Source organism: Doryrhamphus excisus, chromosome 15 (genome assembly GCF_030265055.1).
Source record: "Doryrhamphus excisus isolate RoL2022-K1 chromosome 15, RoL_Dexc_1.0, whole genome shotgun sequence".
Lineage (NCBI taxonomy): Eukaryota > Metazoa > Chordata > Actinopteri > Syngnathiformes > Syngnathidae > Doryrhamphus > Doryrhamphus excisus.
In genome coordinates, this window is record NC_080480.1 from 1,659,925 (window position 1) to 1,673,391 (window position 13,467).

The following is a 13,467-nucleotide window of genomic DNA, read 5'->3' on the forward strand; positions in this document are numbered from 1 at the left end:
TATAACATATATAGCATAAATCCAATTTAAATAGAAGAATACTATAACATAATCCAATATAAATAAATAAAATACTACAACATATATAATAACATAAATCCAATTTAAATATAAAAATACTACAACATATATAATAACATGAATCCAATTTAATAAATAAAATACTATAACATATATAATAACATAAATCCAATTTAAATAAATAAAATACTATAACATATATAACATAAATCCAATTAAAATAAATAAAATACTATAACATATATAATAACATAAATCCAATTTAAATAAATAAAATACTGTAACATATATAATAACATAAATCCAATTTCAAATAAATAAAATACTGTAACATATATAATAACATAAATCCAATTAAAATAAATAAAATACTATAACATATATAACATAAATCCAATTTAAATAAATAAAATACTATAACATATATAACATAAATCCAATTTAAATAAAATACTATAACATATTTAATGTATGTTCATGTCTGATATCATTCAACCACTCCAAACTCCTGGTGAGAGTACATTGGCGTGTACCGTGTACTGTGTACCGTGTACCGTGTACTGTGTACCGTATGTACCCCTGCGGTGAGTGTGTACTGTATGCGCGTTGTGTATCTTGTTGTCCATCAACTGTTCCCGTCAGCGAGCGCACGTAGGCCTCTTTTAATGGTTGCCATGGAAACAGAGTGCTGCCAGAGAAGTCCAGATTCAAAGGGGGGGGGGCATCTCTAGCGCCTTTGCTCCCTCTCTCTCTCTCTCTCTTTTCTAGTCTGTCTTGAGTCCTTCTCTTTCCTTTTCTTTCTTTCTTCTCGTGGCGTCTTCTCCTGCTTACTTTCATCTTTCCCGTGTCTCACCAAGGTCCTCCTCCTCTTTACGCCGCCCGTCTTTCCTCCCACTGCGCCCCCCCCACCCCCCTCCCTCTCCTGTCTCTTATCATCCCTCCATAATTCCTTCCCTCCCACCTCTCCGTCCTTCCCGGGGAGGCGTGCGCAGTGGACGATTAACGCAGGGACCTGTAATTAGAGCTGACGAACCCTCAGTAATTAGTTTTCCCTAAAGAAGTTGTTCTGTCATTTGTGTGTAAGTCCCTTTATCTCCGTCTTTATCTCCGTCTTCATCTCCGTCACCATCTCCGCCTTGTTTTTTCATCCTTTCTGTCAATTCCCGTCTCATTAGCTGTCACACTTTTTTGCTTGATGATTGTTTTGTTTTGTTTTTTTGCTTCTTTGTTGCGACCATCTGCTTTCCTAAGCGCACGTACAAAAAAAACACGGAGTGCTCACAAATGCACCGCGTTTATCAGAGGCGGCTACACTACCACCACCACCACCACCACCACCACAACTGGCCTGGATGACGACTTTGGCGTGGAGGAACTTGGACCTCCCTGGACCGCCCCCCTACCTCAATGGAAACCAGCCAGGGAGCGTTCAGGGCCCTCTGATATACTCATGTTGCAAAAATCCTGACCGATAGTCAAGTACTCAATCAAAGATTAATTAAGGCAGGTTGGACTAAATACATTCACCAATTAAAGCCAATTTGGGAAGCTAGCACTGGACCCGGGATGTCCTAACGTTTTCCATGGGGGGGGCCGCATATTATGACAAAACGTAAGGATGCAAGAACCACTTTGACACAGGTAGATGTGCTTAAAAGTGAAATATTAGTAGTAGTAGTAGGAACTACTAGTAGTTTTCTACTTTATTCCTGTAAATAATGTAAATAAATTAATATTAATAAATACATTGTAAATTAATATTAATATTTGCATTTTATTTGTATTAGTAATAATTATCTATTTATTTATTATTAATTAATTTAAATATAAACATTAATATAAACATAAATATAATATATATTTGATATTTTGTAAGGCAACACAGGTAGATGTGCTTAAAAGTGAAATATTATTATTATTAGTAGGAACTTAGTAGTAGTTTTCTTTATTCCTGTAAATAATATTAATAAATTAATATTAATAAATAAATTGTAAATTAATATTTGCATTTTATTTGTATTAGTAATAATTATCTATATTAATACAATTTTAATATAAATATAAACATAAATATAAATATAATATATATGATATTTTGTTCCTGTACATATTAATAAAATAATATTTATAAGTACATTGTAAATTAATATTAATATTATTTGCATTTTATTTGTATTAGTAATAATTAATTATCTATTTATTATTAATTATTTTTCAATATAAATGTAAACACATTTAATATAAATTAAATATAAATTAAATATAATTATAAATATTAGTGTTTGTTTGTATTTATATTAAAAACTAGCATAATTATAATGAGCATATTCATAAAAATATGCATTGAGACTGATTTAAGAGTCTAGTCTTGAGAAGACTAGAAAGAAATCCAAAAGTTGAGTTATGAATACTCGCGTTTTGTATGTACTGTAGTGAAATAATGTTAATAATAATAATAATAAATATTCCAAAACTCAGTCAAGAACTCTTTCAAGAAAAAGCCTGACCCGAGACCCCGAGTCGTACGTTTAAACATTTCCACGTCATCTATGTGATCGTTATGATATGATATCGGATGATCTGACTCATCGTCAGGATCGTATCAGGAGCATAAAACCATCGTTTGAAACCCAGCGATTCCGACGTTTAATCAGACTGGCATCCTTTTTTTTTTATTTTGCCAGCTGTGTTGCTTCTATAGTTTTCCTTTTTCACTTTTCCTTCTCCGCCATCTGTGCCGACTTTGCGTCTCTCCGAGTCCCCGTTGGATGAGCCAGAGATGAACCGGCGTATGGGAAGGAGTCGGAATGATGGACAGCCAAGAACTGTGTGATAAACTAGGCCACAAGGTTGATGGCGGTACGGGTGGGAGGCGCGGGGCGGAGGGTGTGGGGGGGGGGGATCATATCTAAGCGGCTGCTATGCTGTCAATCACTTCATGTCAATTTTAGCATCAGTCACTTTGTCTGCGTCTCAGCTCGTCACTGATCTCTTCCCCGGAAGTTTGTCACTCGGATTTGGCAATCTTTTATTCCCGCCCCCCCACCCCCCAAATGTACCGATTCACACCTCTTATTCTCTCCTCAGGTATTTCTCCCCCCCTCCTCCACCATGCCTGTCAGCGGCTGCCCCTCGCCCCTTCTCATCCACGCCGGGGTCTGCTCCTACGCCCCCTCCGTCGTCCAGGAGCAAGGGAGGCGTGTCCGACACCTCCACCCTCCCCCGCCTCCATCGCCCCATCACCGCCACACCACCGTCTCCCTGGGCGCCCTTCTCTTGTTTCTCTGCCTCCTTCACCTGCCCCCCGCCTGCCACTCCCGGAGAGAGAAAGGAGGCGGCGGCGTCCACTACATGCCCATCCCGCCGCCCCCGCCCCACCACTTGGCGCTCCCAAACATCCTGCGCGGCCTTAGCATCGCCGTTGTCCTGGTGGGCAACTCCAGCGAGATGGCGCTGGGGGGGGCTCGCGAGAAGGAGGATTTCCTGCACATGGCGCCCAACGTGGAGATCCTGACCATGAACGAGACGGACCCCAAAAGCATCATCAAGAGCATCTGCGACCTGATGACCGAGCACTGGCTGCAGGGCGTGGTCTTTGGGGACGACACCGACCAGGAGGCCATCGCACAGATCCTGGACTTCATTTCAGCCCAGACCCACATCCCCATCCTTGGAGTCCGGGGGGGTTCGTCCATGATCATGGCTGCCAAGGTAGGACTGTGTTGATGTTTGTGGGAGTACTTGGTTTACGTCTGCGTGGGTTCCAAATCATCCTGGACCGCTTCTTGTACGCTTGCCTCCATTCGCACTTAAAGTCAGCTGGGATAGGCTCCAGCATACATCAGCATACACCCTAATAATAAGGATGAATTGCATACAACATGGATGGATCTTTTTCACATTTTTTCGCTACATTAAAAAAAAAATATTTCTAAATATCAATAATCTTTGGAAATAATTTTCTCGTAATATTATGTATTTTTTCCCATTTTTTTGTTAATTTTTTTCAAATATTTCTAAATAATCTATAATCTTTGGAAATAATTTTCTCGTAATATTGTCTTTTTCCCATTTTTTCGTTAAAATTATTTTTTCAAATATTTCTAAATAATCAATAATCTTTGGAAATAATTTTCTCGTAATATTATGTATTTTTTCCCATTTTTTTGTTAATTTTTTTCAAATATTTCTAAATAATCTATAATCTTTGGAAATAATTTTCTCGTAATATTGTCTTTTTCCCATTTTTTCGTTAAAATTATTTTTTCAAATATTTCTAAATAATCAATAATCTTTGGAAATAATTTTCTCGTAATATTATGTTTTTTTCCCATTTTTTTGTTAATTTTTTTTTCCAAATATTTCTAAATAATCAATAATCTTTGGAAATAATTTTCTCGTAATATTGTCTTTTTCCCATTTTTTCGTTAAAATTATTTTTTCAAATATTTCTAAATAATCAATAATCTTTGGAAATAATTTTCTCGTAATATTATGTCTTTTTTTCCCATTTTTTTGTTAATTTTTTTTCCAAATATTTCTAAATAATCAATAATCTTTGGAAATAATTTTCTTGTAATATAAATACTTTATTGTCATAATATTTTGACTTTCTACCCATAGTATAACTTTTCCCCCAAGCACACTTTAGACATTACTAGTCCATTTTGTTTAGTTTCCCACAGTATGACTTTAAAATAATGACGTATTTTATATCATTTTATATGATTCTATATTATTCTATAGTATGTGAAGTTTATGTCTTTTTACCTATTGTGCTTTTTTCCACTTTTCTGATCTATAAATGTAGTTAGAATGTTGTATTCTGGTGTTAAACTATGTCAAAGTGTCAGATGATGAAGTTTGGGATGGCTCGGTTTGAAAAGGCGTGGTAAAAACCGTTCCTTTGTGATGTCACAGAGGGACGGACTTCCTTATATGATTCATAGTTTGATCACATGCTAGTGGTGGGCAGAACCGTTCATTTCAGTGAACCGGATCGTTCCGGTTCATTCAGTAAAAAGATCCGTTCATTTCGGTCAGACCCGGTCAGTTAGTTCACTCATGTTTACGTTTCTTCCGACTCAACTGTCGATCATGAATGAATGGCTGACAAGTGTCAGTCAATCTGTCGGTCTTTCAGTCAGCTAACCCCACCCACCCACAGAACGAGGCGCGACGATAGGATAAGACGCTGATAGTCCGGCCCTGCAAAAGGAACGGTGAACTGACTCTCCAGCCAATCAAAAAGAAAAAGCATTTGCAACTGAACGGGTATTTTAGGGGCGGTGACCTCATTCAATCTGTTCATTAGTTTTTTTTGACCCGTTCGTTCATGACTGACACACCACTATCACACGCCCTAAGTGCTTCCTATCACAGTGGAGTGTGTGTAGCGGGTTATTGTGTGTAGCTGCTCTATAGGAGACCACAACTCGATATAAAGGGTCCAAAAATCAGCATACTAGGTTCCCTTTCAAATGTTACTTTTGCAATATTATGACATCATTCTTGTAAAATTGTTCCTTTTTTGACTTCATCTTTGCGTGAATCTACAAGAAAACGGAACCCAACAATGTGCTAGACGCTCTTGGATTTGTACTTCCCGTTCATTCATCATTCCTCCCGTTTGTGTGCTGACCCTCGTGGTGCCACGGGGTCATCGTACCAGCACGGATGTGAGCTGTGGTGACAACGGCGGGTCGGAGGCTGCCTCCGAAGCTCTTCTTTCTGCTCCTTTTCATTAGCAAGTTATGGCCAGAAATGGCACGGCGCAGTCCGCTTTCATTCATCCGCAGGAAGGAAGGAAGGAAGGAAGGAAGGAAGGAAGGAAGGAAGGAAGGAGATTTCCCCAACGAGCATCAGACTCCACCCCTCATGAGGGTTTTTCCTCCTTGTGTTACCAAGACTCAGCAGAGTGAGGACATTAAGACTCCATCTCCAAAACGGATTTGTGTCCGACTATCTAATGGCCTGAGACACAATGCTGGGGGGTAATTACCATAAAAGAAGATTGACAGAAGGGGGGGGGGGGTGGCGTGGAATGCTGGAATTTAGAGAGTAAGGATGAGAAATAATGGAAGTGGTCATGCGGTGGCTTGAATGGAGACACAGGAAGACACTGACACTGGTTAGACTGGGATGCTCGGAATTGGATTGGAAGTGCAATGCGATCAAAGGAATACTTTGCTATGGAAATGAAACTTTTTATTACTAAGGAAGGGAAAAATCCAAACTTCCATGGTCCTGTGTTAAAACCCTGGTTGGGCCCCCCTTAGCAACAACTGCAATCAAGCGTTTTCTGTAACTTGCAATGAGTCTCTTGGAGGAAGTGCTGCTCTCATCTTTGCACAATTGTTGCCATTCAGACAATATTCCACAAGCGTTCCGGATTCAGTCAGGACTTGGACTAGTTCACTCCAAAGACTGGAGTGAACTGGACTTGCTGGTGGATCATAGTCCTGCTGCAGAACCCAAGTTGGTCTCAGCACGAGGTCTCCTTCGGGACTGTTTGGTAGATCACAGCAAGTCTTCCAGGTCCTGAAGCAGTAAAAGAGCCCCAGACCGTCACACTACCACCACCGTATTTTACCGTTGGTACCGTTTAGTTTTTTTTGCGGAAGATGTAGTTAGACACACAACTTCCAAAAGTTAAACTTTTCCCAAAGGTCTTGGGGGTCATCAAGATGTTTTGTGGCCAAGTTGAGACCAGCCGTCATGTTCATGTTGTTCAGTAAGTGGTCTTGGACTTGGGACTTGGGCTGTTTTCGCCCTTTGTCTTTCTTATGGTGGAGTCATGAACTCTGACCTTAACTGAGGCAAGTCCGGTCAGCAGTTCTTTGGATGGATGTTGTTGTGGGGTCTTTTGTGACCTCTTGGATGAGTCGCCGCTACACCCTTGGGGTCATGTTAGTTGGCCGGGCCACTGCTTGGAAGGTTAACTACAGTTCCATCCATCCATCCATCCATCCATTTTCCTCCGCTTATCCGGGTCCGGGTCACGGGGGCAGCAGTCTTGGTAGGGAAGTCCAGACTTCCCGGTCCCCGGCCACCTCCTCCAGCTCCACCGGGAGGACACCAATGCGTTCCTCGGTGAGACATAATCCCTCCAGTGTGTCCTAGGTCTACCCCCGGGGCCTTTTTCCCGGCTGGGCATGCCCAGAACACCTCACCAGGGAGACGTCCGGGAGGCATCCGGACTAGATGCCCGAGCCACCTCAACTGACTCCTCTTGATGTGAAGGAGAACTTCAGTTCCATGTTTTCACCATTTAGTAATAATGTCTCTCTCTGTGGTTTGCTGGGGTCCCAAAGCTTTAGAAATGCCTTTGTAACTTTTTCCAGACTGACGAATCTCAATGAATTCTATTTCTATTTATGTTTTAATCACTTTTTCACACATGGTTTTACTTAAAAACTGTATTTTGTGTTCAGTTGTGTTGTCATTGACAAATATTTCAATTTGTTTGATGATCGGAAACAAAAAAAAGAGAATAAGAGTGTGCTGCATTCTCCCAGGGAGAAACAAAATGAAGGGCAGACCTCGCCGAAGCTATTCTTTCTGCTCCTTTTCATTAGCAAGTTATGGCCAGAAATCCAAGTTGTTGTTCAGTAAGGGAAGGAAGGAAGGAAGGATCCACCAGCAAGTTGTTGTTCAGTAAGGGAAGGAATGAAGGAAGGAAGGATCCACCAGCAAGTTGTTGTTCAGTAAGGGGAGGAAGGAAGGATCCACCAGCAAGTTGTTGTTCAGGGAGGGAGGGAGGGAGGGAGGGAGGGAGGCAGGGAGGAAGGAAGGAAGGAAGGAAGGAAGGAAGGAAGGAAGGAAGGAAGGAAGGAAGGAAGGAAGGAAGGAAGGAAGGAAGGAAGGAAGGAAGGAAGGAAGGAAGGAAGGAAGGAAGGATCCACCAGCAAGTTGTTGTTCAGTAAGGGAAGGAAGGAAGGATCCACCAGCAAGTTGTTGTTCAGTAAGGGAAGGAAGGAAGGAAGGATCCACCAGCAAGTTGTTGTTCAGTAAGGGAAGGAAGGAAGGAAGGAAGGATCCACCAGCAAGTTGTTGTTCAGTAAGGGAAGGAAGGAAGGAAGGAAGGAAGGAAGGATCCACCAGCAAGTTGTTGTTCAGTAAGGGAAGGAAGGAAGGAAGGAAGGAACGAAGGAAGGAAGGAAGGAGCGAAGGAAGGAGCGAAGGTTCAGGGAAATACTTTTGGCTTCGGTTCGGTTTTGACGTCAAGCGACGGCGAACTCGAGGAGGAACGATGGCTAATCATCAGATCCGACACCGTAAAGGAGGAGTCCGAGAGCGGGAAGCGATCCAACATTTGAAGCGCTTGTGTGTCCTTGTGCGTTTATTGCTAATTGTGCGTTACCTTGCCAACATGGCTCCAGCTGTGCCAGCCTTTTTCCAGCAAACCCGTCGGCGTGTTGTTTCTCTCGAACGGCGTCCAGTGCAGATGCAGATATGGCGTCAATAACCATCGGCGTGGAAAAGCTTCTGGCGAATGATCGTATCATCCAGACATTTCCCCGTGCTTGTTGTACAACGTATGGCTTTGTAGCGCTACAAAACGGCCGTAGTTTGTCGCTGATCACCCCCGGGGCCGCTACATCGTATGAAGAGCCGGCTCGTCTACGAGACGCCGTTGCTGGAGGAGAGCGATAACATCCGCCCCTTCATACGCTTTCAACGCTAGATTGGCAGCAATTAAGGAAAAAGAGATAACGCAGCCAACCTTGATGACCTGGAGGAAATTGTAATGTAATATGAATAATAACAAACGTAGGCATGCTAATATATGCAAGCAGACATGAGATCAGCACTGGCACACACACAGACACACACACACACACACACACACACTCACACACGCATCCCATGAATATACAGTAAAGCATGTGTTAGCAGGCTAATTAATGTATGAATTTGAATTGACTGGCTTGATAATGGAAGGCAGGAAACACGAATTACACTCGCCTTTTTTTTTTTTTTACTCCAGGCCTCATCGCAAATCAAACACGCACATTTGCATCTTTTGTGCATCTTTTTGTGCATCGGAGGGAACAACACGGCAGGATGGGATCAATTAACTTTTGCCCGAATATCGTTTGTTTTTCTGTAAGTGCAACATTTGGGAAGTTTGTGAATGACTGATGGAGAATTTAAACCCGCAAATAATATTCAATAATACCTCTTTTATTGCGGGGATTTTCCACAAAGTATGATTCCTGATTGATAAATTAAATATTTGTATATATTAGAATATAATTATAATTGGATATTTAAATATTTAGAGCATTCTAAACCTGTTTTGAACCTTCTAAATATGTTTTTCAACACTATTAGAGCCCTCTCGACATGGAATAGCACCCCTATAATCACTTCTACATGCGTATTACACAATATAGTGGACATAATAAGAGAAAATAATTATATATATTTATGTATATTATAAATATATATCAAATAAATATAATATGTATAATAAATATGATATATATAATATATACAAATAAATATATATTAAATATATATATATATATATATATATATATATATATATATATATATATATATATTATAAATATATATCAAATAAATATAATATGTATAATAAATATGATATATATAATATATACAAATAAATATATATTAAATATAAATATAAATAAATAAATAAATACATATATATATATATATATATATATATTTAATACATAAAAAAGACTCTGGTGCTTGTGTTTCACCGAACATTTCAGAAACATTGCTGACACCTAGTGATGATTCTAGAATACTACATACCGTCCTAACGTCTTTTAATACGTCTTCTGAATGCCTTATATTTCTATTTTAGTCAATGTAGTCGTTGTTATGCTTCCTTTATGCAAAAAATATGTAAAATTTGGTTCAATATGCATATATATATATTTTTTTTTGTACTTATAATAGACCATATTAATTTTTTTTTTAATCAGGCGAGAAAGTGGCCATAGTGATAAATCACTGCTTTTACTTTGAAAAGAAGAGCGAATCAACTGGTAATATATCCTGCTTGACACCGATGTTTGGACTGATCTTCTCCCGGTGACATCACGTCACGTCGTGTTGCATCCTGGGTAATTTGAGTGTGAATAGTAAGCGTCCTGGAACTTCTCGTATACTCAAAAATGGCGTACTGCCAGTGTACTCAAAGACGATGTCGTATGAGTACGAGTATGAGTAATAGATAAGTACGCGGTTTCGAACACGCCCATACTCACCTGGGCTGCCACCCCTTTTCAAAGCTACGTAGTCTCTCAAAATTAGTGCTGATTTACTGCCCACAGGCCACACTTTGGACACCCGTGCTGTAACCCTATTTGTTTGTTTACTCTCTCCAACGGCGTCCATTACAGTTGCATGCTCGTCCATCACGGCCATCATCACGGCCATCACGTCACGGAGTGAGTTGTGGTGACTTTCAGGCCAGAGTAATGTCCCCTTGAAGAACAAACGTCCCTCCGTCTTATCGTCCTGGTTTAGAAACCACGCCAGCCCCACTCGGTGCGTTCCCCTTTCCTGGGAGAGAAAGAGTGAGCAAGTCAGAGTCCTAAATATACGTGGCCTATTTTCTAACCCCGTTGGTCTCAATTTACTCCGCTCCTTTCCAACGTGGCCATTTTGTAACTCGCCCCATAACTTTTTTTTTTTTTTTTTTTTTTATCCCCGCTTTTCACTCAACGCCACCGCTTTCATCTTTTGTTCCTCTCTTATCTCTTTTATGTTGGAGAGAGGGATTGCGTCCGTTTGCGGTTGGACGCCGGCTGATGTGTTCTTTGGGAGATTAAAGCATGGGACAAAAAGGGACTAATGTACGGACATTTTTCCTCGGAACAAACGAGGCGCTTTACCCAATACCGGATCGTTCCGTGTTGGTAGCTCGCTGTCCGAAATAACTCTTACATACATAACCCTCCATGGGGCCAAGAAGGTGCCAGCAACGTGATAATGAAGAACCGTGATAGGTCAATTTCCCTTCATTATGGATTGAATATTTTTATAGTTCATTATTAGAGCCCTCCATACATGAAATAACACCCCTAAAGTCACCTTTAAACTGTTATCACCCAATATAGTAGCCAGTTTTCATACTTATGTGCCTGACTATAAATGTGTCCAGAGTTGGTGTGGGCTACAAATGCAACAGGATTACTGTACTGACGACATTTCACACGGTCTTTGAATGCATCTTCTGAACGCCTTATATTTGTGTTTAAAGTTCATGTAGCTGTTTTATGCTAGGAAATGCTCAATTCATGCATCAGTATGTGGAATTAGCTTCAATATGCATTTTTGTAGTTAAAGACCTTCATTATTAGAGACCTCCATACATGAAATAACACCCCTAGAGTCACCTTTAGACTGTTATCACCCAATATAGTAGCCAGTTAAGACATAAATTAGTCTCATATTTATGTGCGGGACTATACGCACACGGCTACGGCTGCATTTCACATGGTCTTTGAATGCATCTTTTTGAGGGCCTTATATTTGTGTTGTAGTTCATGTAGCTATTTTATGCTAGGAAATGCTTAATTTATGCATCAGTATGTAGAATTAGCTTCAATATGCATTTTTGTAGTTAAAGACCGTCATTTTTAGAGACCTCCATACATGAAATAACACCCCTAGAGTCACCTTTAGACTGTTATCACCCAATATAGTAGCCAGTTAAGACATAAATAAGTCTCATACTTATGTGCGTGACTATACGCACACGGCTACGGCTACGGCTACAACAGGATTACTGTGCCTACGACATTTCCCACGGTCTTTGAATGCATCTTCTGAGCGCCTTATATTTGTGTTGTAGTTCATGTACCTATTTTATGCTAGGAAATGCTCAATTCATGCATCAGTACGTAGAATTAGCTTCAATATGCATTTTTGTAGTTAAAGACCTTCATTATTAGAGACCTCCATACATGAAATAACACCCCTAGAGTCACCTTTAGACTGTTATCACCCAATATAGTAGCCAGTTAGGACATAAATAAGTCTCATATTTATGTGCGTGACGATATGCACACGGCTATGGCTGCATTTCACATGGTCTTTGAATGCATCTTCTGAGCGCCTTATATTTGTGTTTCAAGTTCATGTAGCTGTTTTATGCTAGGAAATGCTCAATTCATGCATCAGTACGTGGAATTAGCTTCAATATGCATTTTTGTAGTTAAAGACCTTCATTATTAGAGACCTCCATACATGAAATAACACCCCTAGAGTCACCTTTAGACTGTTATCACCCAATATAGTCGCCAGTTAAGACATAAATTAGTCTCATATTTATGTGCGTGACTATACGCACAAGGCTACGGCTACGGCTGCAATAGAATTACTGTGCCGATGACATTTCACACGGTCTTTGAATGCATCTTCTGAGCGCCTTGTATTTGTGTTTAAAGTTCATGAAGCTATTTTATGCTCGGAAATGCTTAATTCATGCATCAGTACGTAGAATTAGCTTCAATATGCATTTTTGTAGTTAAAGACCTTCATTATTAGAGACCTCCATACATGAAATAACACCCCTACAGTCACCTTTTAGACTGTTATCACCCAATATAGTCGCCAGTTAAGACATAAATAAGTATCATACTTATGTACGTGACTATAAATGTGTCCAGAGTTGGTGTGGGCTACAAATGTAACAGGATTACTGTGGCGACGACATTTCACACGGTCTTTGAATGCATCTTCTGAGCGCCTTGTATTTGTGTTGTAGTTCATGTAGCTGTTTTATGCTAGGAAATGCTCAATTCATGCATCAGTACGTGGAATTAGCTTCAATATGCATTTTTGTAGTTAAAGACCTTCATTATTAGAGACCTCCATACTTGAAATAACACCCCTACAGTCACCTTTTAGACTGTTATCACCCAATATAGTAGCCAGTTAAGACATAAATAAGTCTCATACTTATGTACGTGACTATACGCACACGGCTACGGCTACGGCTGCAACAGGATTACTGTGCCGACGACATTTCACACAGTCTTTGAATGCATCTTCTGAGCGCCCTATATTTGTGTTTAAAGTTCATGTAGCTGTTTTATGCTAGGAAATGCTTAATTCATGCATCAGTACGTGGAATTAGCTTCAATGTGCATATTTTCTGGGAATGGTAGTCCGTAATTGAAGCATGAAACAGCTTGGTTTATTAATGAATATATTTTTTGAGAAACCGTAAGAGCGAAGCCGCAAAAGTCAAAGTGGGTAATTGCAAGGGCGGCCCGTGTATTAATAAAATAAAGCCTTAAATTATTGGTACTGGCATCATTTTGTTCAGCTGTAGTATATTTGTGGGTGTGTACTTTTTACTTTTTTCAGGTACTTTCTTTTTTCATCTGTCATATTTTCATCGCAATTTCCAGAGTGGAACCTTTCCTTTGGGAAAAAGATCTACTTCCTGTC

At 39.9% G+C, this 13,467-nt stretch overlaps 1 protein-coding gene across 6 annotated transcripts in view; it reads left to right on the forward strand.

The window, feature by feature from the left end:
- Positions 1–13,467, forward strand: part of LOC131103779 (glutamate receptor ionotropic, NMDA 2B-like) — a 143,455-nt gene that overhangs the window by 46,148 nt on the left and 83,840 nt on the right. For all 6 annotated transcript variants that reach the window (XR_009119680.1, XM_058050306.1, XM_058050310.1 and 3 more), the window contains exon 4: positions 3,109–3,732. Coding sequence is in view for 5 of the 6 variants with exons in the window: in XM_058050306.1 (XP_057906289.1) it covers positions 3,109–3,732 (624 nt within the window). In the remaining variant the exon portion in view is untranslated. The remainder of the gene's footprint in view (positions 1–3,108; positions 3,733–13,467) is intronic.